Source organism: Urocitellus parryii, chromosome 13 (genome assembly GCF_045843805.1).
Source record: "Urocitellus parryii isolate mUroPar1 chromosome 13, mUroPar1.hap1, whole genome shotgun sequence".
NCBI lineage: Eukaryota > Metazoa > Chordata > Mammalia > Rodentia > Sciuridae > Urocitellus > Urocitellus parryii.
In genome coordinates, this window is record NC_135543.1 from 59742434 (window position 1) to 59765976 (window position 23543).

At 50.3% G+C, this 23543-nt stretch overlaps 1 protein-coding gene across 4 annotated transcripts; it reads left to right on the forward strand.

Annotated features, from left to right (window-relative positions):
- The first annotated feature begins 4541 nt into the window (after positions 1 to 4541).
- Mppe1 (metallophosphoesterase 1) lies at positions 4542 to 23328 on the forward strand. 4 transcript variants are annotated; one of them, XM_026415501.2, is made up of 10 exons: positions 4542 to 4889; positions 13634 to 13975; positions 15535 to 15643; positions 17704 to 17807; positions 18390 to 18464; positions 20134 to 20242; positions 20342 to 20410; positions 20496 to 20618; positions 21280 to 21420; positions 22515 to 23328. In XM_026415501.2, the coding sequence occupies exons 2-10, from the start codon at positions 13710 to 13712 to the stop codon at positions 22695 to 22697; spliced, it is 1179 nt and encodes a 392-aa protein (XP_026271286.2). In that variant the 5' UTR covers positions 4542 to 4889; positions 13634 to 13709; the 3' UTR covers positions 22698 to 23328. The 4 variants fall into 4 exon arrangements, with proteins under 4 accessions (XP_026271286.2, XP_026271285.2, XP_026271284.2 ...); XM_026415500.2 differs by lacking the exon at positions 4542 to 4889 and adding an exon at positions 4911 to 5446; XM_026415499.2 differs by lacking the exon at positions 4542 to 4889 and adding an exon at positions 5699 to 5812.
- The last annotated feature ends 215 nt before the right edge of the window (positions 23329 to 23543 follow it).

Here is a 23543-nt window from a genome sequence, read left to right on the forward strand (position 1 = left end):
AGGGGGAAGGAGAGGGGGAGGGGGAGAGAGGAAGAGAGGGAGAGAGAGAGGAGGAGGGGGAGAGGGGAAGGGAGAGAGGTCTGGGGAGAGAGGGAGAGAGGGAGGAAGGGAGAGAGGAAGGGAGAAAGGGAGAGGAGGAGAGGGGGAGGGACAGGGGGATAGGGGAGGAAGGGAGGGAGGATGGGAGAGGGGAGGGAGAGGGGGAGAGGGGGACAGGAGAGAGAGAGGAGGAAGGGAGAGGGGGAGGGAGGGGAAGGTCACAGTTTGGATCTGTTGTGTGGGCATGTCCTTGTGGCCTGCTTTCTTTATGGGAATGTCCTCTTCTCAGCTCTTTCCTGGTAATGGCCTTGCGTGTGACTGATCTCAATTCTCCCTAATGCTCATTCTTATGTACATGTAGAAGGAGGCAGAGTTTAGGAGAGCTTTGGTAACCTCACTTAATGTGGTCTTTCTGGACTTCTATCAAAATGCCACAGTCTGGGTAGTTTATGAACAATGGACACTTACCTCTCACAGTTCTTTAGGGTGGAAGCCCAAGACCAAGGTGCCAGCAGATCTGGGGTCTGGGGAGGGCCTGGTTTCTGTTGCACAGATGGTACCTGTGAAGGAGGCCCAGTTGCTGACCTCACCAACTTCATTCTGACCCTCTGATTCCATTCCCTCTTTACTTTTACTTTCCTTTGAACCACTTTCTTTTGCAGTTACCTTGAATTCCAGGAACAGTAGGCCTAATTGATAAGCATCTTTTTGACCAGGTACTGAGCCCAGCCCCAAGAGCTAGGAGCCCCACAGGACAGATCACCCCACAAGGAGACTGTCCCCTCAGCAAGCACTTCCCCGGGGGAAGTGAGGCTGCCCCAGGAGCAGTGACCTCATGACAGGAACCAAAGACTGTCTAGATGGGCCCCCAGGGCACGCCTGGCCAGCACAGCTGACTGCCAGCAAGGCAGCCCTTGCCATGGTCTGTGCCCCCTTTTCTAGAAAACTTCTAAGTGTCTGTCAGTCCCTTGAAGACAGACCTTTGGCCACTGTCCCCTGCATCTTTCTTCTCAGCGTGGCCACACGGAGTATATCTCCTTTCCTGCCCTTCACCACTGCTCAGCCCTCTGACTGGCACATCGGGGTGGGGGGTGGAGCCTGGTCTGTTGGGACCACTAGGGCTGGGCCCCCACCAGGGACTTCCATAAAACTCTCCTGCCATGCCTTCATGGTAGAGGCTAAGGAACTCTCTGGGGAATTTTTTACTTTTATTTTTTTGTGATACTGGGGATGGGCAAACACTCTACCACTGTGCAACATCCCCAGCCTTTCTTCATTCCTTATTTTGAGGCAGGGTCTGAGTTGCCCAAGCTGGCCTTAAAGTTGTGACCCTCCTGTCTCAGCCTCTGGGATTACAGAATACCCTCCCATCCCAATCCCATGAGCTCCCCTGTGCTCCAATCCCTTCCTTAGCATCACATCTCCTAACCCTATCACTTTGGTGACTATATTTATCGTGTGATTTTTGGGGGATACAAACTTGCAGACTCTTCTGCTCTTCTCCGCAGGGTGCCAACACACAGAGGCTCTCTGAAGTCTCCTTTCCCACTTTGTACCAGAGAAATGCACTTTCTCTTTCCTGCATTTCTCTGGTACATTCTGTGGGGGTTCTTATTCCCTCCTGGGAGGCTCCCCTCTGTGAGGAGCCTGGAAGGAGTGTTGGCTGTAGCCCAGGTCCGGCCCTGGCCCCTCTACTTGCTCACTATTGCCCAGGGCAAACCCGTCCTCATTGGTTCTCCAACCTGGGGCAACCTGATGCTTTCAGGTCTCCTGTCTTCAGGGGAGTGGAAAGTGTAGCTCTATTCCTGTTCCTACCTGCACAGGCCAATAGCTCGCAAGCCTCATAGCATTCTGTGGTTCATCCCACCCCCTTTATACGTTGGGCCTTCATGGAGATACACCTTTGATGTCTTGTGAGCTGTCTTGTTCCAAACACTGTCCGTGGGGTTTGGTTTTGATACCCAGTTGCTCAGTCCAAAGTACTTATAGATAAATGGCCCTTGATCCATATTAAAAAACTAAAAGAAAAAGAACATCTTTTTAAAAATATTTTATTTTTTTAGTTTTAGATGGACACAATATCTTTATTTTTTATTTTTATGGGGTGCTGAGAATTGAACCCAGGGCCTCACGCCTACCAGGTGAGTGTGCTACCACTTGAGCCACATCCCCAGCCCCGAAAAAAGAAGAGTCATTTTTAATTATTTGAACTATGGATTCTGCCTTGAACCAAAAATATGAAGAACAAAATCTTGAGAGAGTAATTCTTCCAAAAAGCGGAAAAAACCAAGCCACCCCCAAGTAATAAGCCTTAGAAGTATCTAAACCAAAGTTTCCTAAACTAGAATCTTTGCAACCACTTAATACGTCTTACTGTTTTCAAGACATTCAAGACATTCTGAGTGTGAATCTATTGCAGGTGGTGGTTCTAGTGCATGCTGTTCTAGAATTAACTAAGTGTGAAGGCTGGGCCCTCTTCAGAGAGTCTCAGATCTGACTGTCCTTATGTCGGACACATGAGGCAGGACAGTAATCTGCAAATTACAATGCCTAACATAAGATGTCCTTCCACATCTCATCGCACATTGACTATAATCTATCTTGGGCCACCCCCCACCCCACCCTGCAGTTCTCTGTAATTCACTGGGATCACACTGCAAGCACTACTTGGAGCGAAGGAAGATGGATGGAGTAGGTACACTTTTGACCCTAAGAAAAAAGTTGCAAAGGGCTGGGGATGTGGCTCAAGCATGCATGCGTGTGGCCCGGGTTTGATCCTCAGCACCACATAAACAAAGATGTTGTGTCCGCCGAAAACTAAAAAATAAATATTAAAAAAAAAAAGTTGCAAAGGTCTAAGAAGCAAAACAAAATTCTAAATGCAAAGTTGAGGAAAACAGTTCCTCAAAGATCTTTCACCATCTTAAGCAAGAACTCAATGTCACATTAAGCTTTATAAAACAGACTAGAGGGTTGGGGATGGGGCTCAAGAGGTAACGTGCTCGCCTGGCATGTGCTGGGTTCGATTCTCAGCACCATATAAAAATAAAAGATGTTGTGTCCACTGAAAACTAAAAAATAAATATTAAAAAATTCTCTCTCTCTCTTTAAAAAGACAGACTAGAAATAATATTTCACATTAAAATTGGATTCTCTTTTTTTTTTTTTTTTTTTTTTTTTTTTTAAGAGAGAGTGAGAGAGGAGAGAGAGAGAGAGAATTTTTTAATATTTATTTTTTAGTTCTCGGCTTACACAACATCTTTGTTGGTATGTGGTGCTGAGGATCGAACCCGGGCCGCACGCATGCTAGACGGGCGCGCTACCGCTTGAGCCACATCCCCAGCCCCCAAAAAATTGGATTCTCTAACTTTCCTTCTGATAGCTCTCATCTGCTTTTATATCTGACTTTCTTTTTACATTGTTTTTTTTTTTTTGCACAAATCCTATTTCCCCTTCCCCTGCATAACTTGGTTTATGTAATATATATATATATATATATATATATATATATATATATATATAATTTAGCTTTGATCAACCTGCATTAATTGTGTGTATTCAGTGTGATATTTCCACACATGCACACAAGGTGCCTGATAAAACTGATCCTCTCTTTATCCATCTACCTCCTTCCCAGTGCCTAGAGGTCACTATTCTACATTCAGGTCTACTTTCTTTATCTTCCACTCGAGAACAGGATGCACTCTCTTTCTGTATCTGGCTTATGTCATGTAACTTGATGTCCTCCAGTTCCATCCATGCTGCTGTGGATGACAGGATTTCACTCTTCTTTACAGCTGAATAATACTCCCTTGGTTTAGATTTCTTGTTTGATTTTCTGGTGATGCTCTATGAAGAGTTCAGTATCAGGGCTACTCTGAGAGAGACCTTGAGACTTCTCCAGGCTTTGTGTTATCTCTTGAAATGAAGGTCGAATACCGCGGATGGTGGAGAGAATTCTAAATGGCTCCCCAAGATCTCTCCCTTGTTGTACACTCAGTTGAAGCTCTTCTTGTCCATAGTGCCCAGAGGTAGAAAGGCTCAGTGCCTGCCAAGGAGGTGTCACTTCCCTCCAGGGTTCATTGAAAGGACACAGGCAAATATATATATATTTGTAAACATGGTTAAAATGTTAAGACTGGCCTCTGGGCTTCATCTTCTGGGGCTCTCAAACACCATTTCTTATTGGAAAGGAGGGGATTTTCATGGCTTCCTTATTGTACACTGGGATAAAAAATATTACAGGCCCAGGCTGGGTTGTAGCTCAAGGTTATGTGTGTTTGTCTAGAATTCACAAGGTCCTGGGTTCCATACCCAGCACTGAAAAAAAAAAAATCTTGTTTATTGTGGTGAATTTGACAAAGTGCGAATTATTTATTCGATATGCTATTTGGGGAAAAAAAAAGAGGTCAAAATATTGTGGTCTATGTTAAACTATTCTATATTTACCTATTTTCAGAAATAGTTTTCTCAAATTTTTTTTATTTTATTAACTCGCTGTTTTATAAGTTTGGTGACCACTCCAGCCTTGTTCTGCCTGTCGCCCAGCATGCCAATTCTAAAGCCATCAATTTTGCAGAGTTTATTCCCGAGGTAGGCGTCCAAGTGTGTGGAGGAGGGGGCCCCAGGCTCAAATCCACCCTCCAGAGTTAGAGTTTGGGAACATACACGGGATGAAGCAGCAGGGGTGGCAGGTGAGGGGAAAGGTAAGCGGTGAACTGACGCGAAACGCCAGGTCTGGGCATGCGTAAATGTCCAGGCTGGTCTCTGGGCGCACACTCGGAAGACGGATGCCTTAGTCCATCCCAGGGTGGCTTTTTTGCCTTCACACAGGAAAGGTCGCTCAAACGGTTAGCCATTAGACACTTGTGCAGGCCCAAGTGAAGGGCCTTCAACCAACCTCCTAAGCAAAGGGACATTTTACAACAGCCCTTGCCAAGGTGGCCACTCCTCGACTCGGGTCTGTAGCCAGCCGGCCCCGGGCCCATTCAGCTGGGCCAGGCGCAGGGCGCCCATCGCGCGGCCTCGGGACTGGGGCGGAGGGGCCGGGCGTGCCCCGGGTGGGCAACGGCAGGAGCTCGCGGCGGGATGCGACCCGGGCCGGAGCTGTCACTCGTGCTGGTGGCTCCGGGCGGGAGCGCGCGAGCGCGGGGGCCGCCGTTGCGGGCGCGCGGCGCGGACAGTTCGGCTCCGGGGCTCCTCTCCACCGGCCGGTCCCCGGCGCCCACGACCTCCCGAGGGCGCCTAGCCTCGCCTCGCTCTGCCCTGTCCCGCGGGACGTTCCCGAGCTCCCTCCTGCGCCCTCGCCCTGGGCAGCGACTTCCGAGGTTCCGGGGCAGCCAGCGCCGCGGCCCGCGCGCACCGGGCCTCGGAAGCCCAGGAGGGCGGCGAGGACGGCGCGGCCCGGGTACGCTTGTGCCTTTATTTTGATCCGTTCTATGGGGTCGCGCGGAGCAACAGCTGGGTTTCCTCCGGGAGCACCGGCCGCGGGGCCCGGGGCGCGACGGCCGGGCCACCTCCGCAGCCCGCGCTCCGAAACACGGGCGCCGGGCCGGGAAGGGTGGGCCGCGCGGGGACTCGGTTCCCCGGCGGGCGGGGCGGCGGAGGTGGGTTCCTGGCGACAGTGATTGCAGAGGCGCTGCGGAAACAGGAAGGCCGCGGGATGCTCCGCCCAGCTGCGAGCCTCGGCTGGCCTGGTGCGGCGCGTGGGACAGCAGAACCCCCGGGCTTGGCCTTTCCGGGGACCCGCGGGGTCCCGGCGCCCTGGGGTTTTGTAAGTATCCTCTTGTCAGGATGAACTTCAAGGGTCATAGCTAATTTTTTTATCACTGCAAAATGGAACTTTATGGTCCTTTGGGGTTGAAAATAAACCTATGGAAAAAGCAGTAAGGAGTTATTTGCTGGAAACTCTGGATGACTAAAGGTCGTATGTTAAATTGTAGGGGCCTCTCGCTCTGTAGTTTATCCATGTAGATTGAATAAAAATGCTCTTATATAATAAAGATTTCACATGCAAATAGCCATCGGAGAGATTGTGATAATAATGTATTTAAGATAATGAACAATTAAGAGAAGAAACTACACATTTAGTGTATTTAAATGCTATTTTCCCCCCAGGCTATTGGGAGTAGGATTTGGATATTAGCTTTGAAGTTAGAAGTCAGTCAATGGATAAAATACTTTACTTTCATTTGCAGCTCTTTTTTCTATGTGTTGGGCAGTATAGAACAATGAAGTATACTTTCTGAACATAAGTATTTTATAATTTGAAAGACTTACTTGTAGTTTTCCGTGCTGGGGATGGAATCCAGGGCCTTGTGCAGAAGGCTTACCCCCCCCCCCCCCCCACCAGCTACATTGCCCAAGAAAAATGGAAACAAAGAGAACAATTTTACATTGTATAAGGATTGCTACTTTGTGTTGCCAAGTATGCTATGCTAGGTAACTATTAATGAGTACAGAGCCGGGCTTTCTTAAGGGATAAGTATTTCTTACATGATGGAGTCTCAGGATAAAATGCAGTCTGTTTGGTCATTGCCCATATAGCCTGTCCTATGTGAGGGCTTCCTTTTAAATCTAAATCTACACTTTTTTTTTTCTAGTGTTAGGGATCCAAGCTTTGGTCCCCAGCATGCTAGGCAAGTACTTGAGTGCCAGGTTTCTGTTCTTGTGATTAAAAGGCTCAGGGGTCACTCCAGGTAAACTGGGCTAACTGGGCTGTGCAAAATAACCACAAAAGAGACACAAATACCTTTTTCTTTGGGGTCGCTGTGACGGGCTCCTCTGACTTTAAGGGTCCACAGGAAGAGAGAGGGAGAGCACACGTGCTGTTTTATTAAAGAGAAGCTATTCAAGTGAGGCAAGGGGTCAGGTTTCAGGGAGTTGAGTCTATTTTCATGATGTCCACTGTTAGCAGGTTGACTGACATCTGGGTAGGCCACACCCAAGGGCTCAGTAAGAGAAGGGGACACACACAAGGCATTTCCATGGAAGATTCTATCCTAAACAGGGCAAGGGGTTATATTACAAAGGAACAGGTGAGCATAGCTTCACCCATGGGGCTGTAGCAAGACATACCTATGCACAAGACACTGTCCCTTGAATCCAAGAAGGTCATGGGGAAAGCTCAGCACCCAGCCGGGGATTCTGACTCAGTCATGTGCGAGGTTGGTCTCCCACACTCGAGTACCAAGCTAAATCCCCAACCCTTAACACAGAGTGAAGTGCGTTTTGTATTGTGAGTAGTACACATAGATACAGGTGTTTTAAAATGGGAACAGAAGTTTCATCAAATTAACTTGACTACACCTTGTCCCTACTGTACAAGCTAGTATTTTCTATTGTTATTTTAGTTTTTAAAAATTATGGTCTCAAATCATCAAACTGATTTCATAAACCAGTAATGAGTCTCTTTAAGCTTTTTGAAAAGTTCTGTGATAGATATTAACAAGTTGGGATTTATGTTTTGCTTTTTTGTTATTGTTGTTGTTGTCATGGGACAATAGGAGTAAAATGTGTATATGTGATAGAAATCAGAACATAACAAGGTCAGCATTCCAGTTCTGAAGAGGGCCTTCGGGGCCTTCACTGTCCAGTCTGGCTGTCTTGTTTGCACACCTGTCAGGAGGAGTCCAGAGAGGTACCTGTTAACTTGCAATCCTAGGCCAGCTCAAATGGTACTATACAGACCATATGATGGTGAAGTTTCTCTTGGGTTATCATTTGATAATAAAACTGGCAACTTGAGCTTTTAAAGTGAAATAAGTAATAGAGTAAGTAATTTTGATTTTTAATCCCAAATCTGCTAATGCACTTCTGGCATCTCAGCTGCTTTGGAGGCCAAGGCAGGAGGATTGTAGGTTTGAGGCCAGCCCCAGCAATTTATCAAGGTCTTGTCTCAAAATAAAATAAAATAAAATAAAATAAAATAAAAGGGTTGGGGGTGTAACTCAGTGGTAGAGCACCCTGGATTCAATCCCCAGTACAGCAGCAAACACAGGAATCCTCCTAGTATGGATAGAATCATTCATTCATTAATCATAGGGAGAGTAGCACACAGTGTGTGCTCTTTGTCCAAACCTCTTGTTTTTTAGTTGTACAGTTTAATGATTCGAGATAAGTGCCCACATCTCCCCATCTTTCCTGTTTGGGCCTAAAGTACTCCCTTAGCTCTGGGGAAGGCCAGATCCCTGGTCACTTAGTCTCAGGAAAAGAGGCCCATTTCTCTTCTTGTCCTGTAAGAGCCAGGCTCGGGAGTGGCACGTTCACTTACTCGCACGCTGTGCAGGGGTGGAAGTCTAGAGCCTTGGCTGGGGCAAAGTTGAAGGTTCACATGACAGGTGACTCAGGAAGTTGAGGAACTGCTCGGCTGGGTGGCCACAGCCTCTAAGCTGTCTTCAGTCCTCAGCCTTTTCATTCTCCCTAACTCCATTTTGGTCCTTTGGTTCCAGAGATTGAATCCACTGAGCCACATCTCCTACCCCCTTTTTATATTTTATTTAGAGACAGGGTCTCTCTGAGTTGCCGAGGGTCTCACTAAGTTGCTGAGGCTGGATTTGAACTCACGATTCTCCTGCCTTATCCTCCCAAGCTGCTAGGAATTCAGGTGTGTGCCACCGCCATTTTGGCCCTTTGAATTGAGCATCATTGCATGAAGCCCTTTGGGGTTCACTGGATGCTGAGGTTTACCTCCAAACCAAATCCTGACACATCTGCTTTGTAGAAGGCTCTACAGGACTTGGTGTAACTCAGTGGTAGATCACATACTAGGTGTGCAGAGACTGGAGTGTCAGTTGTCCACACTGCACACACACGTGCACACACATGCAAACACACACACGTACACACACGTACACACAATTATTTTTAGAAAAGAACAGTTGTGTAGATTATTTCTGTCAATCTGCACAACACAGTGAGGTTGGTGTTGTAGGTTGTGAGGTTCAGAAGCGGTGAGCAGCCTGCCTCAGGTCACAGAGCTGGGCTGCAGGTCTGGCTTCTCGTCCATTCAGTGTGGCTCTTGTCTCTGCTGGTGGGTCTTCACAGCAGGAGGCAGAATATTTGAAGAGGAACGAGCTGTTAGCTGTACACAGAGCTCTGCTTCCTCCTTCCTACCAAGAAGGCAGGGCTGCATTGCAGGGGTCTTCCCGTCAGGAGTGTCTGCGTAGCTCCTGCTTGCCATAGCAGGATCCCCTCAGCTGTCCCTCTAGTTGGCCCAGGAGGTGCGTGCAATGAGGAGGTCACTTTTACCCTTAAGGTAGGGCTGACTTCTCATTTTCTAAAGCTCGTTTTGAAAGGCCTTTGAAGGGCCCGGCAGCCTTGCTGGTGCCACTCCTGGGGAGAGAATGATCCCTCTCTCTATCCCTATCAACTCTTCAGATGGTTTTGTCTTCATTTTGTTGCCATCGTCCCAAACCAGGGGGCTTCAATTGGGGAGCCCCAACACACCAGGTGCAACCTCTCGCCCCAAAGGAGAAGTGGGAAAAGTGCTGGTGAGGAATCGAGGAGTCTCGCTCTGATAGCTCTCCTGGGAAATCAGGGGCCAGGCATCCTCAGCCTGTCTCCAGGGCACTGACCTGAGCTTCAGGGTCAGACGGGGGAAGAGTTGGGGTCTTTGACTCAGGGTCTTGCTCACACTGTGGTCTGGTTGGTCATTGTCTCAGGTCTGGTCCTGGGAGGTGCTGAAGTCCTCATTGCCTGATCGGATCCCATCTGGAGATGATGGTTCCTGCTTAGGGGCATCCTTGGGACTGTCATAGTCCTATTACTCCTAGTGAGGGGGCAGTCTCAGCATCGGGTGATCTGCCTGCAAGCTGCCTGCCTGTTCCAGCGGCTGCCGCAGGGGTCTAGAATAGGTGGTCTTGAAAGCTGCTGTCCGCTGATGATGTCTCTGCAGATCTTGGACACACCTTCATTCCTCTTTATCTCAGTGCCTCCAGCCTTGAATTGGGGAGAGCAAGATTAGGTGAGTTTAGGGCTGACCAACTGCGGGTTTCCAGTTTTTAGACAGTCTCTCCTTAAGGGATTACCATGTTTAGGTTCAGAGTCGATCAGTAATCGGATCCAAGTTCAGATAGCAAAGGGAGACAGCAGCAGAATGATGGTTGGGCCAAGTGTGTCCTGCTTCAAGGTTCCCATCAGGAGCCTGCAGAGCCCAGCAGAGAAGTCAATACCTTCAGTCAAAGTAGCCTCCGGGGCCCTGTTATGAATTCAGGAGGTAAAGGGTGTGTTTTGGACATAACATTGCAGACAACATTGGAAGTACTAACAGTAAGTTGTTGGGTAGAGGAAGAAAAGGAGTTTTGTAAGATTTAAGGAAAAGCAATTGTTTAAGGATCTGGTGACAGAAGTTGCCTAAATACAGTTTTCGTTTCTCTATTCTGTTAAATGATCACATTATTACAGAGCGTGGATTCACAGGTGTTAGGCTTTGTGGAGAAACTCCAGATCAGCACATGTCTCTCCCTTCTCCTCTTCTCTCTCTCCTGCTGGCCATGTCTCTGGCTGGAAGACTCTCTGTGGGACAGTTTTTATTTCTTTGTGGAAAAAAAGAACCCAGAAGTCTGAGGTCTGGACCTCCCTCACCTTTTTTTTGGTGGCAGCATGGCCTCCTTGCGGGTGGCTAACCATTTGGGTCCCGCTGAGTGGGTCAGGTAGAGCTCAGGTTGCCGGGGAATGCAGTGGAATGCCGGGGAATGCCGGGTTTTGTGTGGCTTTGGCTCCTGAACTCCAGCTGGGGCAGAGTCGCCTTCCTGGCCTGCAGCCCCTCCCACCTGGGAGGTGCTTGCTCCTCTTACTCATAACTGCTCCAGGGTTCTCTGATGAAAAGAAGAGCGGGGCTGGGTGGTGGCTCAGCGGCAAAGCGCTTGTGTGAGGTGCTGGGTTCAATCCACATAAAAATAAGGAAATAAAATAAAGGTATTGCCCAACTACAATTTTAAAAAGAGTATTTTAAAAAAAGAAAAGAAAAGAAGTGGGTGTGGAAGAGAGAGCAGTGGTCAGAGTTTCCTTCTGGTGTCTGATCTTGGGGATGTGAAACCTGTGCAGCTGCTGAGCTTCTCGCAGATTCCTAAGCCCAGCCCTACGGGGGCAGGACGCCTTCCTCACACTCCTCCTGGTCTCAGGGCCGCAGGGAGTTTCAGCTACTGCTCTGGGCTTCCCTTTTAGGACTAGGAGATTCTAGGCCTTTTAAAAGAAATGAGGTATTAAGACAAAGTAATTGCTTTGGGTATGTTTGATTTAATCAAACAAAGGCCACTGGGTGCCCTAAAAGGAACACTGTCATTATTCCTTGAAGCCTGTCTCTTCTCTTATCTCCTTAACTCTGGACGATGGCTCCACACCAGTGTGGCCTGGCACCATCATTTCTCCTCGATACTGGGGATTTAATCCAGGGTTGTGCTACCGATAAGCTACACCCCGAGCCCCCTTTTAAAATTGTTTTGAGAGAGGGTCTCACTAAGTTGCCAAGGCTGGCCTCAAACTTGCAGTCCTCCTGCCTGAGCCTTGCCCGTTGCTGGGATGACAGGCAGGTGCCATGGGCCTGGCTGAAGGGGCGCCCCTGTACTTGGTACAGAGGCCACGGGCCTGGCTGCATGGGCACCCTGTGCCTGGTACAGGTGGAGTGGAAAATAGCAATCTTCTGCTCATGGCTCTCAGGTTCAGCGCTAGAATTTCGTGGCAGTGTGATGTGCAGGGTGCTGCACATCCTCAGTCGCTGGCCCAGTCCTGGCTCACACTGCTGTGTTGCGCCTACCATCATCTCAGAGGTGTCCCTGGTTGGAGGACAAGGTTCCTGGTGATTCTGGTTTCATGGCCCATGGGGTTCCACTCGGAGAAAACAGAGGGGAAGAGGAAGTTCAGGTGGGGCAGGAAAGGTCTAGCATGTGGACCCTGAGGGCTGGGCTGGCGCCTGGCGACGGAGCTCCTGTGGGCTGCTGCAATGGCCATGTCCCTACTGACCAGGTCCTGCAGGAATCTCCGCTCTGCAGGAACATCCTTAACTCTGGATGATGGCTCCACGTGCAGGCGGCTGGGCCTTACTCTGCTCCAGGAAGACTTTCCATATCTTCGTGATTACTTGTCATGGAATACCACCGTGACATAAACCGAGGAGTTTTGTAAGGGTCTGGGGTTTGTCCTTCCTTTTCTGTGGTCAAATGTGAAACCATCTTGAAGACTGGCTTTCTCTGAGATGCCCCTTTGGCCCAGTGGATGTGAGGGTGTTCCTGACTCCACGCCTGTGAGCCAGGGGAAGCTCCTGGACTCACATGAGAAAGTTCTGCAGAAGAGGACCTTCTCCCTCTGTGGACTCCCTCGGGGCTGCTGGCCATTGTCTCACTGTCCCTGCTCAGTCCCCTGAGACTTCGGGGCTTCTCTGACAGGTCACTGAGCCCTGTGGGTCACTGCTCTTCTCAGAGTCTCCTCTTGTACCCGAGCTGCAGCACCTTGAGGTGGATCTCTCAGAGCCCATCTCAGGGTGTCTTCTCATACATAATGTGGCTCTTCAGAGTCTCAAACACAGATGCCTCTTTTCTTCTTTTTGGTACCTGGGATTGAACCCAGGGGCATTTAACCACTGAGCCACATCCTCAGCCCTTTGTATTTTTGTTTTGAGACAGGGTCTCACTGAGTTGCTGAGGCTGGCCTTGAACTTGTGATCCTCCTGCCCCAGCCTCCACATCTCTGGGATGACAGGCATGCCTGGCTAACAGACAATGTCTTTAGAGGCTGGAAAGTTCATCTAAAATTCAGAATGAATCCATCAACATTTTTAAGGACCCCAAAGTGAAGCCACTGTACATAAGTTTCTTATAAAGACTAATTCAAGTCTAATGTGTGGAGGAAACCATTTCTGTGAAAACAGAATCCAGCTGCAGAATTCAGCATCCACATTCAGGAGGGTGGCTCTGAGCTCCTGGCCTCTGTCCAGTGTGAGATGAATCACTAGGAACTTTGAAGCACGTTGTCCATGCTTCTTTTAAGGAAAAGCCGAGTCCTAGTGTGGGGGTCACACCCAAAGCAGTGCATCCCAGGGCTTAGGACCCTGTTGACTTTTAAGATCACCGGGGTGGTTGAGGTGAATTCTTCTGGGAGTCAGATTACATTTTTCCCATTAGATCCCGGCTTTAGCATACACCTTCCTGATGGGTTTCCACGGTGTCTCCTGTATCTGTCCAATTCCACTTTCTTGGGTTGGGGTGTAGCTTGGAGGTAGAATGCTTGACAGGGTGCCCAAGGCCTGGAGTTCCACCCCTGCACCACAGAAAACATGAAAAACACACACACACATACTTTTTGATCATCTTAGTGGGAGGATCACGGAAGTAGGGAGACTCGAAGGAGTCAGTGTTTATCTTGTGACACTGGGTGTACTACAGTGTTGAAGTCCAGACGGGAATGTGGCTGGGATTGTGTGGGTCACTGGTTCTGCTTATCCCTTTGCTTTTGTGTGCTGGGCTGGGACCCAGGACCCGTGTGCTAGGCGGGTGCTCTACCTGTCGGCTGGTCCCAGGGCCCTAGTGGGTTCTCCTGGAGGGAGGTGCTGATACTGGCCCTTGGAGGAACCTAACCCAGTCCCGTCCTTGCCCTGTAGGCACACAGCCGAGCCGGATGCTGCCTCCCGCTCCCCGGGCTCCACGGCCTTCTCAGGGTGAACTCTTGATGGAGACATGGCTCTGACGCGCTGGCTCAGGAGACACAGTTTCTGCCTGTCGAGGAGGAAAAGGTCCTTGCTGTGGAAACTCACAGTGGTGGCCTTGGCCTCTCTCCTGTTTTGTGAATTTCTCATCTATTACCTCGTCATCTTCTGGTGCCGCTGGCCGGAGGTGGGAACTCCAGCCCCAGGCAGACAGGGCCCTGTGCTAAAGGCCATGTTTCTGGCCGATACCCACCTGCTCGGGGAAATAACTGGCCACTGGCTGGACAAGTTGCGAAGGTAAGAGGTGAAGTTAGGACTGTGTTCTGGAATTCTGTAGGCAGAAAGGGGTAGCCCTGTCCCCATGGGTCAGGTGGAGTGGCTTTGAGTTACTCTTATTTTTCTCTCAAAGAAGGGCATTTGGGGACATTTGAGTTTCCCTTGAACTTAGTGTTTACTGGACATCTGTCCTACAGAGGGACTCAGATCTAGGCTGCTGGTGGGCTTTCTGAGTCGGAGGGGTTACCAGGGCCTTGGCCCCCCATCAGGACGGGGAGGACCTCGCAGCTGTGAGGGAGGTGGGCGTGACCCAGGTGGGGAGGGCAGGCCTGGGCAGTGTGTGACTTTGAGTCCCCTGGGCCTCAGGGGTGTGCTGGCTCCCTGGGGAAGGGTCATACCCGTCTCCCCAATGTGGACCTCTGATTTTCCACCAGCAGGCTTTTTAAAAGCCTGTGTGTAAGTGTGGTGAGATGCACACAGCATCCGCTAATCGTCCCCACCATGGTAGGCACACAGTGGCTCGAAGCACATCCGCGCTGTTGTGGAGCTGTCCTGCCCTCCTCCCAGAACCTTCTCTTCATGACACACCAGCTCCTTGTCCCCTCTGCTCCCTACCCCTGGTGACCGCTGTTCTCACTGTGCTTGTGGATTTGGCTGCTCTGGACACCACATGCAGATGGAGTCATTCTGCATCTCTGGTGTTGCACGAAGATCCTCCAGGTCCACCTTGCTGCCCAGGGCTCAGGGTGACTTTCCTCCCAGGGCCGAGTCATATTCCCCTGTGCAGACTCTGTGCTTTGCTCCTCCTCCGTCTGTGGGCAGAGCTGGGCAGCTCTGCGTCTCAGGGATGGGCTCTCCTTGCTCCTGGCCTGAGCCCTGCTGCTTTCTCTCACTACCCTATGTTGTGCCCTTCGACTCTTATCATCCTAACAAGAGGCAGCATGCCCAGAGGGCTGTGGATGTGGGTGAACTTGGGCCAGGCAGGTGGGTGATTTGCGAGGTCCCCAAGGATGAGTGAAGAAAGAAGGAAGGTGGGGGGCACAGTGGCTGCGAATCAGCAGAGGTACGAGTCCCAGGCCAGAGTGAGACCTCAACTCTGAAGCTGAGGTCTCTCTCTCTCTCTCTCTCCCTCTCTCTCTCTTGGTACTGGGGATTGAACTCAGCAGTGCTTAACCACTGAGCCACACCCCTAGCCCTTTTTATTAACTATTTTTATTTTGAGACAAGGTCTCACTAAGTTGCCCAGGCTGGCTTTGAACTTGCAATGCTCCCGCCGAGACGATGGGCATGTGCCACCTTGCCTGGGTGTTCCCCACTTCAGTCAGACTCAGACTCAGTGGCCCTTTGGTGTGAGAGTGGGAGAGCAAGAATGGAGTTGTGGAAGGAGAGTGGGAGCACTCAGCCCACTCGTCTAGTCTTTGTGGACCTGGGGAAGGACCCAGGGCTTCCCTCCTGCTGGGCCAGCGCTCCAGCACTGAGCCAGGCCTGGCCCTGGCTTCACTTGTTAAATGGCCAGGAAGACAGAAGTAGCCTCTGCCAAGGAGCATCTTGACGGCTTATTTTTTCCTGTTGTCCTCAAGGGAATGGCAAATGGAGAGGGCCTTCCAGACTGCTCTGTGGTTGTTGCAGCCGGAAGTCGTCTTCATTCTGGGGGACGTCTTTGATGAAGGGAAGTGGAGCTCCTCCAAGGTAGGACCCGGGCACCCTCACCCAGCGCGGGGAGTCACCTCCGCAGTGCAGAATGGCCAGGAAGCTGTGCTGGCCCACGTGGATATACTGCTTAGTGCTCATACTAGAAATGTAGTTGAAGAATCTTAGAATTCGTGTATAATGCTAATTTCAAATTTTACTTTTGTGGTGCTGGAGATCCAACCCCAGACCTCACGCATGCTAGGTGAGTGCTCTACCACTGGTTTTCATCCCCAGCCTATTTATTTCATCTTGAGACAGAATTCACCAAGTTGCTGAGGCTGCCCTCAAACTTGCAGTCCTCCTGCCTCAGTCTCCTGAGTAGCTGGGATCACAGGTGAGCGCCCCTGTGTCCAGGTCACAATTCTAACCTTGAATTAGGTTCCCGATCTTGTATTTGTCTAGGTAGGAAATGTGTGGATGGCCAGATATTGCTTGGCTTGAATTCACAGTCCTGTTAACCTCTTGGAAAAGGGAAAAGTGGGCAGGATGGCTGCTGTTTCATTGGTCACCAAATCACAGAATGTATGTTGAAATGGACACCTAATGGGACACTTTTTTTTTTTTGGTGGCGGTGGTAGTGGTGCTGGGGATGGAACCCAGGGCCTCACACATGCTAGGCAAGCATCGCACCACCAAGCCACACCCCAGTCCTGTTTTATTTAGTTGCTACATCATGAAAATTGTGCTACAAATGTTCTTTGCTACTCTCCTCTGATTTTCTTTCTTAAGTGAGCGGCTTAGAAGGAGCCTTGGGGTTCTTCTTCCTTCAGAGGGCCCCAGACATGTGCCTGGGTATTGGTGTGATGTAAGCCTTTCAGTAAATCAGACACAGAGGTTGTTCTCCCTTTAGCTGGCTGAAGGCTCTGCTCATGATACTCTGGAGATGAATGAAAGATTCCTCCTGCTGCTTAGTTAAAAATGTTCAGTCACTAATGGTTTTTTGAAGGGATTTATTTGGGGGAATCTCTCTTATAAATTCATTGGTATTTCCCAGAACAGTGGTACAACTTGGTTCAGGTGTGATTGAAACTTACTGTTTACAGAATTGCAAGTTTGTTATAATGTAGGCTCTATTTAAACATGATAATGGAAGTATTGTATGTAAATAGCAACTAGTTATTCAATTAGATTATATGTTGCTTTTGCAAATTAAGAGCAACATCTTATGATTTCCTAGATTTGTTATTCTAAATTTAAATACCATTTGTTACCATGAATTCTTTGTAAAGGAAGGGCTTTATCTAGCACTTTTCTTTATGTTGAATCGTATACTGTATTTAACATTTTTAGGATAAAGTTGTTACTATCCAGAATAGATTTGTTTTTTGTTTTTGTTGATTTCTTTTTGGCCCACCCAGGGTGTTCATCCAACTGATATTTTTACCTTATAAAAATAAGGAGGAGCTGGGCATGGTGGTGTGTGCTGGTAGTCCCAGCTCCTAGGAAGGCCAAGGCAGGAGGATCACTTAACCCAGGAATTGGAGGCCATCCTGGGTAACATAGCCAGACAAAGCAAGTAAAAATAGTTAACATAAATGTCAGAATACTTGAAATGTTTATTGTAATAAAGGTCTTGTCTGCCTCCTCTGTCTCGGTGGACCTAAGAGTCAGCGTTTCCCAGGAGTCTGTTCTCCTCATTTCTTGACCTGGGGCTCTGTGCCTGGGGACGTTGGAATAACAAGTGCCTGAACCAAAAATTGGGGGGAGTTGCCAGTTAAAAGTGTTTAAAGATGGGGGAAGAGACCATCTGTTAAGATTTGGCATCAAATTAAATAAAGGATGAAAGCTATTGTAGTAGTCTTGGGGAAAGAGGTATTATGAAGAATTAAAACTCAAAGGTTTTTTTAAAATTTAATCTTATTTTATTTATTTGATTTTATGAGGCGCTGAGGATTGAACCCAGTGCCCCACATGTGCTAGGCCAGTGCTCTGCCACTGGGCCCTAGCCCCAGCCCAATTTTTTGAGCTTTATGAGCATCTGATTTGGACCCGAGAGTTAATTTTCAGCTGTGGGCAGAGAGGGTTCTGGGCCCTCAGCAGTGACCCTGTCTCCCCAGGCCTGGGAGGAGGAGACGGCACGCTTTCGGCAAATGTTCAGACACCCCGGTCATGTGCAGCTGAAGGTGGTCGCGGGCAACCATGACATTGGCTTTCACTACGAGTAAGTGGTTCACCAAGTCACTGTTCCCCAGAGCCCAGGTCTGCGCTCATGTCAGACCTGCTGAGATGCAGGGCAAAGCCTCACCTGTGCTGTGTGGGGAGCCTGTCCTCCAACCAAGCTTGGGAGTGTGAGCTGCTCAGGGACCCTTAACCTAGTGTCTGCTGCAGGAACGAAGCACGGTGCCCTTAGGAATCAGTGGCCACACTGTTTTCTTTAGGAGTCAGAAAACAAGACCATTGAGACTTGCACAGCTCACAGGAATGTGGGGCTGCAGTGTTTCCTAGGAGCCTGCTCAGGTTTCTTCCCTGTGGTAATCCCCTGGTCTTTCCTGGGGCCTGTTGTTTCACTCTTTGCTCCAATGAGGACACAAGGTCCTTGGGAGCCAAGTAACCTGCCTGGGGCCTCAGGGTGTGTAGTGGAGCTAAGATTTGAGCTTCTCTAGCCTGGGGTCAGCTGGATCTCTCACCTAAAGGTGCTAGTGTGACATTCAGATCCTCAAAGTTACTTGCAATGTTCAGAATAACTCCAAGGTTCTGATATGGCTTAATCTGAAAAAATGTTTCTCTTGACAACTGAATATAGGATGAGCCCCTACAAAGTAAAACGATTTGAGGAGGTGTTCAGCTCCGATAGGCTGTTTTCTTGGAAAGGAGTAAAGTGAGTATTGGTCGTGAATTCTTATGAAGATCTGAATCCTTGGAGGCTGCTCCCCTCCCCCTCCTGTTCCTCTTTCCCTTCCTTTCCTCTTCCCTTCCATTTCTCCTCCCCTCCCCTCCCCTCCTCCTCTCCCCTCCCCTCCTCCCCTCCCCTCCCCTCCTCCCCTCCCCTCCCCTCCTCCTCTTCCCTCCCCTCCTCCTCTCCCCTCCCCCTCCTCCATCTCCCCTCCTCCTCCTTCCTCTCCCTTCCCCCCTCCTCCTTGTCCCCTCCCCCCTCCTCCCTCCTGGTGTTGGGGCCCAGCCCAGGGCCTCTGGCCTGCTCATAGCAAGCTCTACCTCTCAGCTACACTCCTAGAGACTTCCTTTTTGAAGGTGATTACCCTGTTCAGTTAGACCCACTATCTGTTGGACTGGTGTCTTAGATAAGGGTCCCTCTGTGGGACCAGTCCTGGCCACTGGTTACCCTGGAGTTGACAGGAGACCTCACACTACCCAGGTTTTCCCTAGCAACCCAGAGTGAACCGCCAGACTCCTCCCGGCCGTGGGTGCGGTGTCCCTGCATTTCACCAGCCGTTTTGCAAAGGTGTCTTTATTTCATGTCCATCATCATGGAGTTTTGGGAGCACTCGTGTTGGGGGCACTCCTGCAGCTCCCATGAGCCTTGGCTTTTAGACCGAACCTCCCAACCCTGAGCTGGCCATTCACATTGTGGCCCTCTTCGAAGCCACTCCAGTGCCAACATCTGGACCCATTCTGATCTGTGTCTGCAGCACCAAGACAAGGCTAGGAAACCACTCTGGTTGTGACGCAGTGGAGAGGAGGGCTGGGAGAGGAGGGTTTCCTCTTTGGCTATGTTTCCTGTGGGTGCCCAGAACTCCTGATTGAGGCCGACCCAGCTGATGGGGGCTGTCCAGTGAGACCCTCTCTGTCAAGTGCCTGCATGGGTAGTATAGAGCATTTGAATTGTTCCCCTTCCCTCCCTTTGCCTGGAGGGGGGCAGCCTTAGCAGGTAGCTTCCTTTGCTGTGTCACCATGGAGACACAGTACCTGTTGGTGATTCAGAAACTTTAAACACGCTCCTCATGTTTCGGCCTCATTGTTTGAGTTTCAGTCATTCCTGACAGGCCCCTTTTCCATGTCCAGGTGGTGTATGCATGGGAGACAAAGCAAGTCCGGGGGTGGGGGGTCTGTAGGTGCAGGAGCCATGGAGGGGTGGCCTTGTCTGGGCCTGGCACTACCCAGCCCTGCCAGCTGCAGTTAGCACCTGTACCCCTTGCCACCAGCTGAGTGCACCTGGAGAGGGGGAGGTCTCTATGTCTACTGACCTACTGAGGGGAGGGCTTACTGTTCTCACCCCACCATGACAGGTGAGGCACAGAGGGGCTAAGTAACTCACCCAGGGACACGCCTTTCTGGCTAGACGACAAGCAGACAGGCAGCCTGAGCTCAGAGCTTCTGCCGTCTGGGATTTCCTACTAGTTTATGGTTAAAAATCCTTTTGCCAAGTCTTGGGAGCAACTGCCTCGGATGCTGTACACACGGCTGGCAGGACTTGGAAGTGACTTGGCTTGGTTCTTCCCACCATGATGCTCAGTGGTACTTGAGGAATGATGGGGAGAGGAGCTCAGGCCTGTGTGGCTGGCCTGACCTGCCCACCCTGTCTGCCTCAGTTTTGTGATGGTCAACAGTGTGGCGCTGGAAGGGGACGGCTGCGGCATCTGTTCTGAAGTAGAGGCTGAACTCACTGAAGTCTCTCGAAGACTGAATTGCTCCCTGGAGGTAGGAGAGGTCCTTGGGTACAGGCCTGCCGCTGCTGGGCTCCCCCTTCCCTTCCTGCCTCGGGCAGGTGCGCTGGGTTAACGGCTGACCTCTGACCAGCAGGTGCCAGGCTCCAGCCAGTGTGCAGGTGGGCAGCAGCTCCCCGCCTCCGCCCCCATCCTCCTGCAGGTGAGCTGGGGCGGTGGGAGCCGGGCTGGGCAAAGCCACTGGGGGTTCCTGAAGTTACATCCATCTCCTCTTCGGGTCCTGGCAGCACTACCCGCTGTATCGCGCCAGCGATGCCAACTGCTCTGGGGAAGATGCGGCTCCTCCGGAGGAGAGGAACATCCCTTTCCAGGAGAAGTACGACGTGCTTTCTCGGGAGGCATCACAGAAGGTGTGCCAGTGGGTGGACCCCATGCCAGGGTGGCCCTGCTTTCTTACCCTGTGCATCGTGGCTAGTCAGGGGTGGGAGGCACCCGGGTGGGGGCCGGGGCACAGGACCGGGGGCCCTGGAGGACTCTGCAGTCGTTTTCTCCTTTCTCCATTTGGGAACATTGTAACATTCTCGGCTATTGTTTGCAGTCATTCTCATAAACTTAAGTGGATTTTGGAGTGTAAAGGGCACTTAGAGTCAAAATTTTAGGGTCTTAATTAAAAATGTACTTTCTTAAATATATATATATATATATATATATATATATATATATATAACAAATAAAGACATAAATAGCATTTATAGATAATGAAATATAAGATTCATATTTATACTTGAAAGTGAATGAATTTCTATTTAAATATATTTATGGAAAATATGAAATAAATTTGTAAAAATGTTTATAAAAATAAAACATGTAAAGCCTGGGGTGAGAAGAGTAGAGTTTATGAGGCTGGGTATTAACAAGCCTTACTTTTTATAAGCAAGATTATTTTTGGAGGAGAAAATAAGCCCATCCTCTGTAGCAACTGGGTGTTTAGCTCAGTACATGGTGGCGCCGGGCAGGGACGGGGGGCGGTCCACGCGGAGTAAACGCTAACCGTCTGTCCCCTGGGCCCAGCTGCTGTGGTGGTTCCGGCCACGCCTGATCCTGAGTGGCCACACGCACAGCGCCTGTGAGGTGCTGCACCGCGGGGGTGTCCCCGAGATCAGTGTCCCGTCTTTCAGCTGGCGGAACAGAAACAACCCCAGTTTCATCATGGTAACGTGAAAGTTTATTTTCATCTGAAAGCTTTCATAGGTATATAAGTCAACACAGTAATCAACTATTTAATTGCTGCAATCTGTAAGAAGGTACAAAAGCCAGAAATCAGTGAGCCTCCTACACACCATGGTGTGTCACTCTCCCGCGTCCCAGCAGCTGCGTGGGAACAGATGAGCAGAGCTGGGTCCTGGGGCAGTTACCGCAAGCAGCATCTCCTGGGTGTGCCTTGCCCCGTGCAGAGGGCAGTGTTTGCCCATGTCACACTCTGAGTGTGACATTTTCTAAGGAGGCAAGATCTTGTCACTTGTCACCAACACTCGATTGTCTCATTCTGCAAACGCACTCGTTTGCCCCGGCAGACAGTGCTGCCGCGTCTGCGGCTGATGGACAGTGTTGGTCCATCAGTGACGGCTGGAGTGACCACACCCTGCTTTTGGTCATGGGATCCTGCGCCTGGCTCACGGATGCTTTTGTGGCAGGTGCTTTACTTCATGAAAGGTGGGGGACCCTCGTATTGTCAAATTCCCAGTGTATGAAAACATTCTCCACTGTCCTTCCACACTGTGCACTGGCGACCAGGGGAAGCCCGTGGGGGCCGGGATGTGACTCAGGGGCGGAGCGCTGGCCTGGCATGACAAGGACCTGGCTTCCATCCTTAGCACCGCAAAAAACAGAGAGTAGCCTGTGGACAAGTGTGGGCATGCGTGTGTGGGCATGGAGTGGCATGAGAACACCCTTATCTGCCTGTTCCAAGCTGACCATTGCTCCCTGGTCTCTGACGCGCTCTGAATCTGTATCAGGCGCCCCCCATTCTTTGGTGGGAGCCCCCAGCTCCGGGGTGAGTGCGAATGGCGAGATCCATCCGCATGGCCATCCCCTCCCCCAGGCACGCCTGCCTCACCTCCTCTTGCCAGTGCTTGTGTGGGCAGGTGGCGGCAGCGCAGGCCGAAGGCCCTGATCCCTTGGTCTCGGGTGGGAGGGCTGCCCCAGCCTCACCAAGAGACCCCTTCAGGGCAGACTTTCCCCTGGCGCTAAGTTGGGCTGCTGTGCTAGTCCTCTGCAGAAAGAGTACCTTCCTATTTCTTTTCCAGGGCAGCTTCACGCCCAGAGACCATGCCCTCTCCAAGTGCTTCCTCCCCCTGGAGGGCACAGTTCTGAGCACGTACTGCGCAGCCGCAGGGCTCCTGGTGGTCCTCACCTTCGCCCGCCTGGAGTGCCTAGCCTCGCCTTTCCTTTCCGTTTGGACCCTGCTCAGAATGCACATGGCCCGGTGAAGAGCGGTGCTGGCTGCGTGCCATAGCGAGTGCCAAGCCAAAGACCCGGCTCCTGCAGGACTCATGGGGCTCAGGCCAGCCAGGCTGGCTGTGGGCCTGCGCACATCAGGGGAGGGCTGAACCTCTGAGGAGTGACTGTGGAATAAACCGCTGATGGTCCTCGTGCGATAAAAATGGAACACGTACTCTATAACAGCCTGCTTACCGAACGTAGGTGCAATCGGAGGTGGCATCTGTCCAGCACAGAGGTGCCCGATACCGCTCCTTGCATGATGCACCACCCTGCTCCCCAGGAGGCACCCGCGCCCTGGTGCACGCTCAGGCTGACAAGGGCACATGCATATTGAGTGTGCTTCTGTCCTTCTGTGAAGTGGCTCTCAAATTCCTACATCCTATGAAGCCCTAAACTTAGAACTACAGATGCAATGTGTGGGGGCACATGGTTGATTCTTATAGACTTCTGTACTTCTATGGGAAACTAATAGAATCAGTTTTAGGTGAGTAGATTTTCCGTCTAGGAGACCATGTTCTTACATCTGAATTCAATGCCCGTTAATGATCAAAAATTGAAAAAAATGGAGTGCTGATATATGGCTTTTAGTATTAAAAATGAATATTTTGATAATTTCAAGTCAGATGTCATGTCTCCTTGTTTTTGTTTCCTAAGAGTCTGGCTCTGTTTTTAATTCCAGCTTTTGTTATTTGTTTGTTTATTTGGGGTGGTGCAGGGGACTGCACCCTGAGCCACTCCCCCGCCCTCTCCAGTTCCTAAGTCATACTTGGTCAGGGGAGTTGCCTAGTGGTAAGGAGTTGTAAGGAGAGGACAGCCTTCTACAGCTTCACTTG

Bases quoted from the DNA above. Each gene is read 5' to 3' on its own strand.
- Mppe1 (XM_026415501.2), top strand. From the start codon at position 13,710: ATGGCTCTGACGCGCTGGCTCAGGAGACACAGTTTCTGCCTGTCGAGG. The intron at 20,243-20,341 runs GTAGGAGAGGTC...ACCTCTGACCAG, and splicing joins GACTGAATTGCTCCCTGGAG to CAGGTGCCAGGCTCCAGCCA. The intron at 20,411-20,495 runs GTGAGCTGGGGC...GGGTCCTGGCAG, and splicing joins CCGCCCCCATCCTCCTGCAG to CACTACCCGCTGTATCGCGC.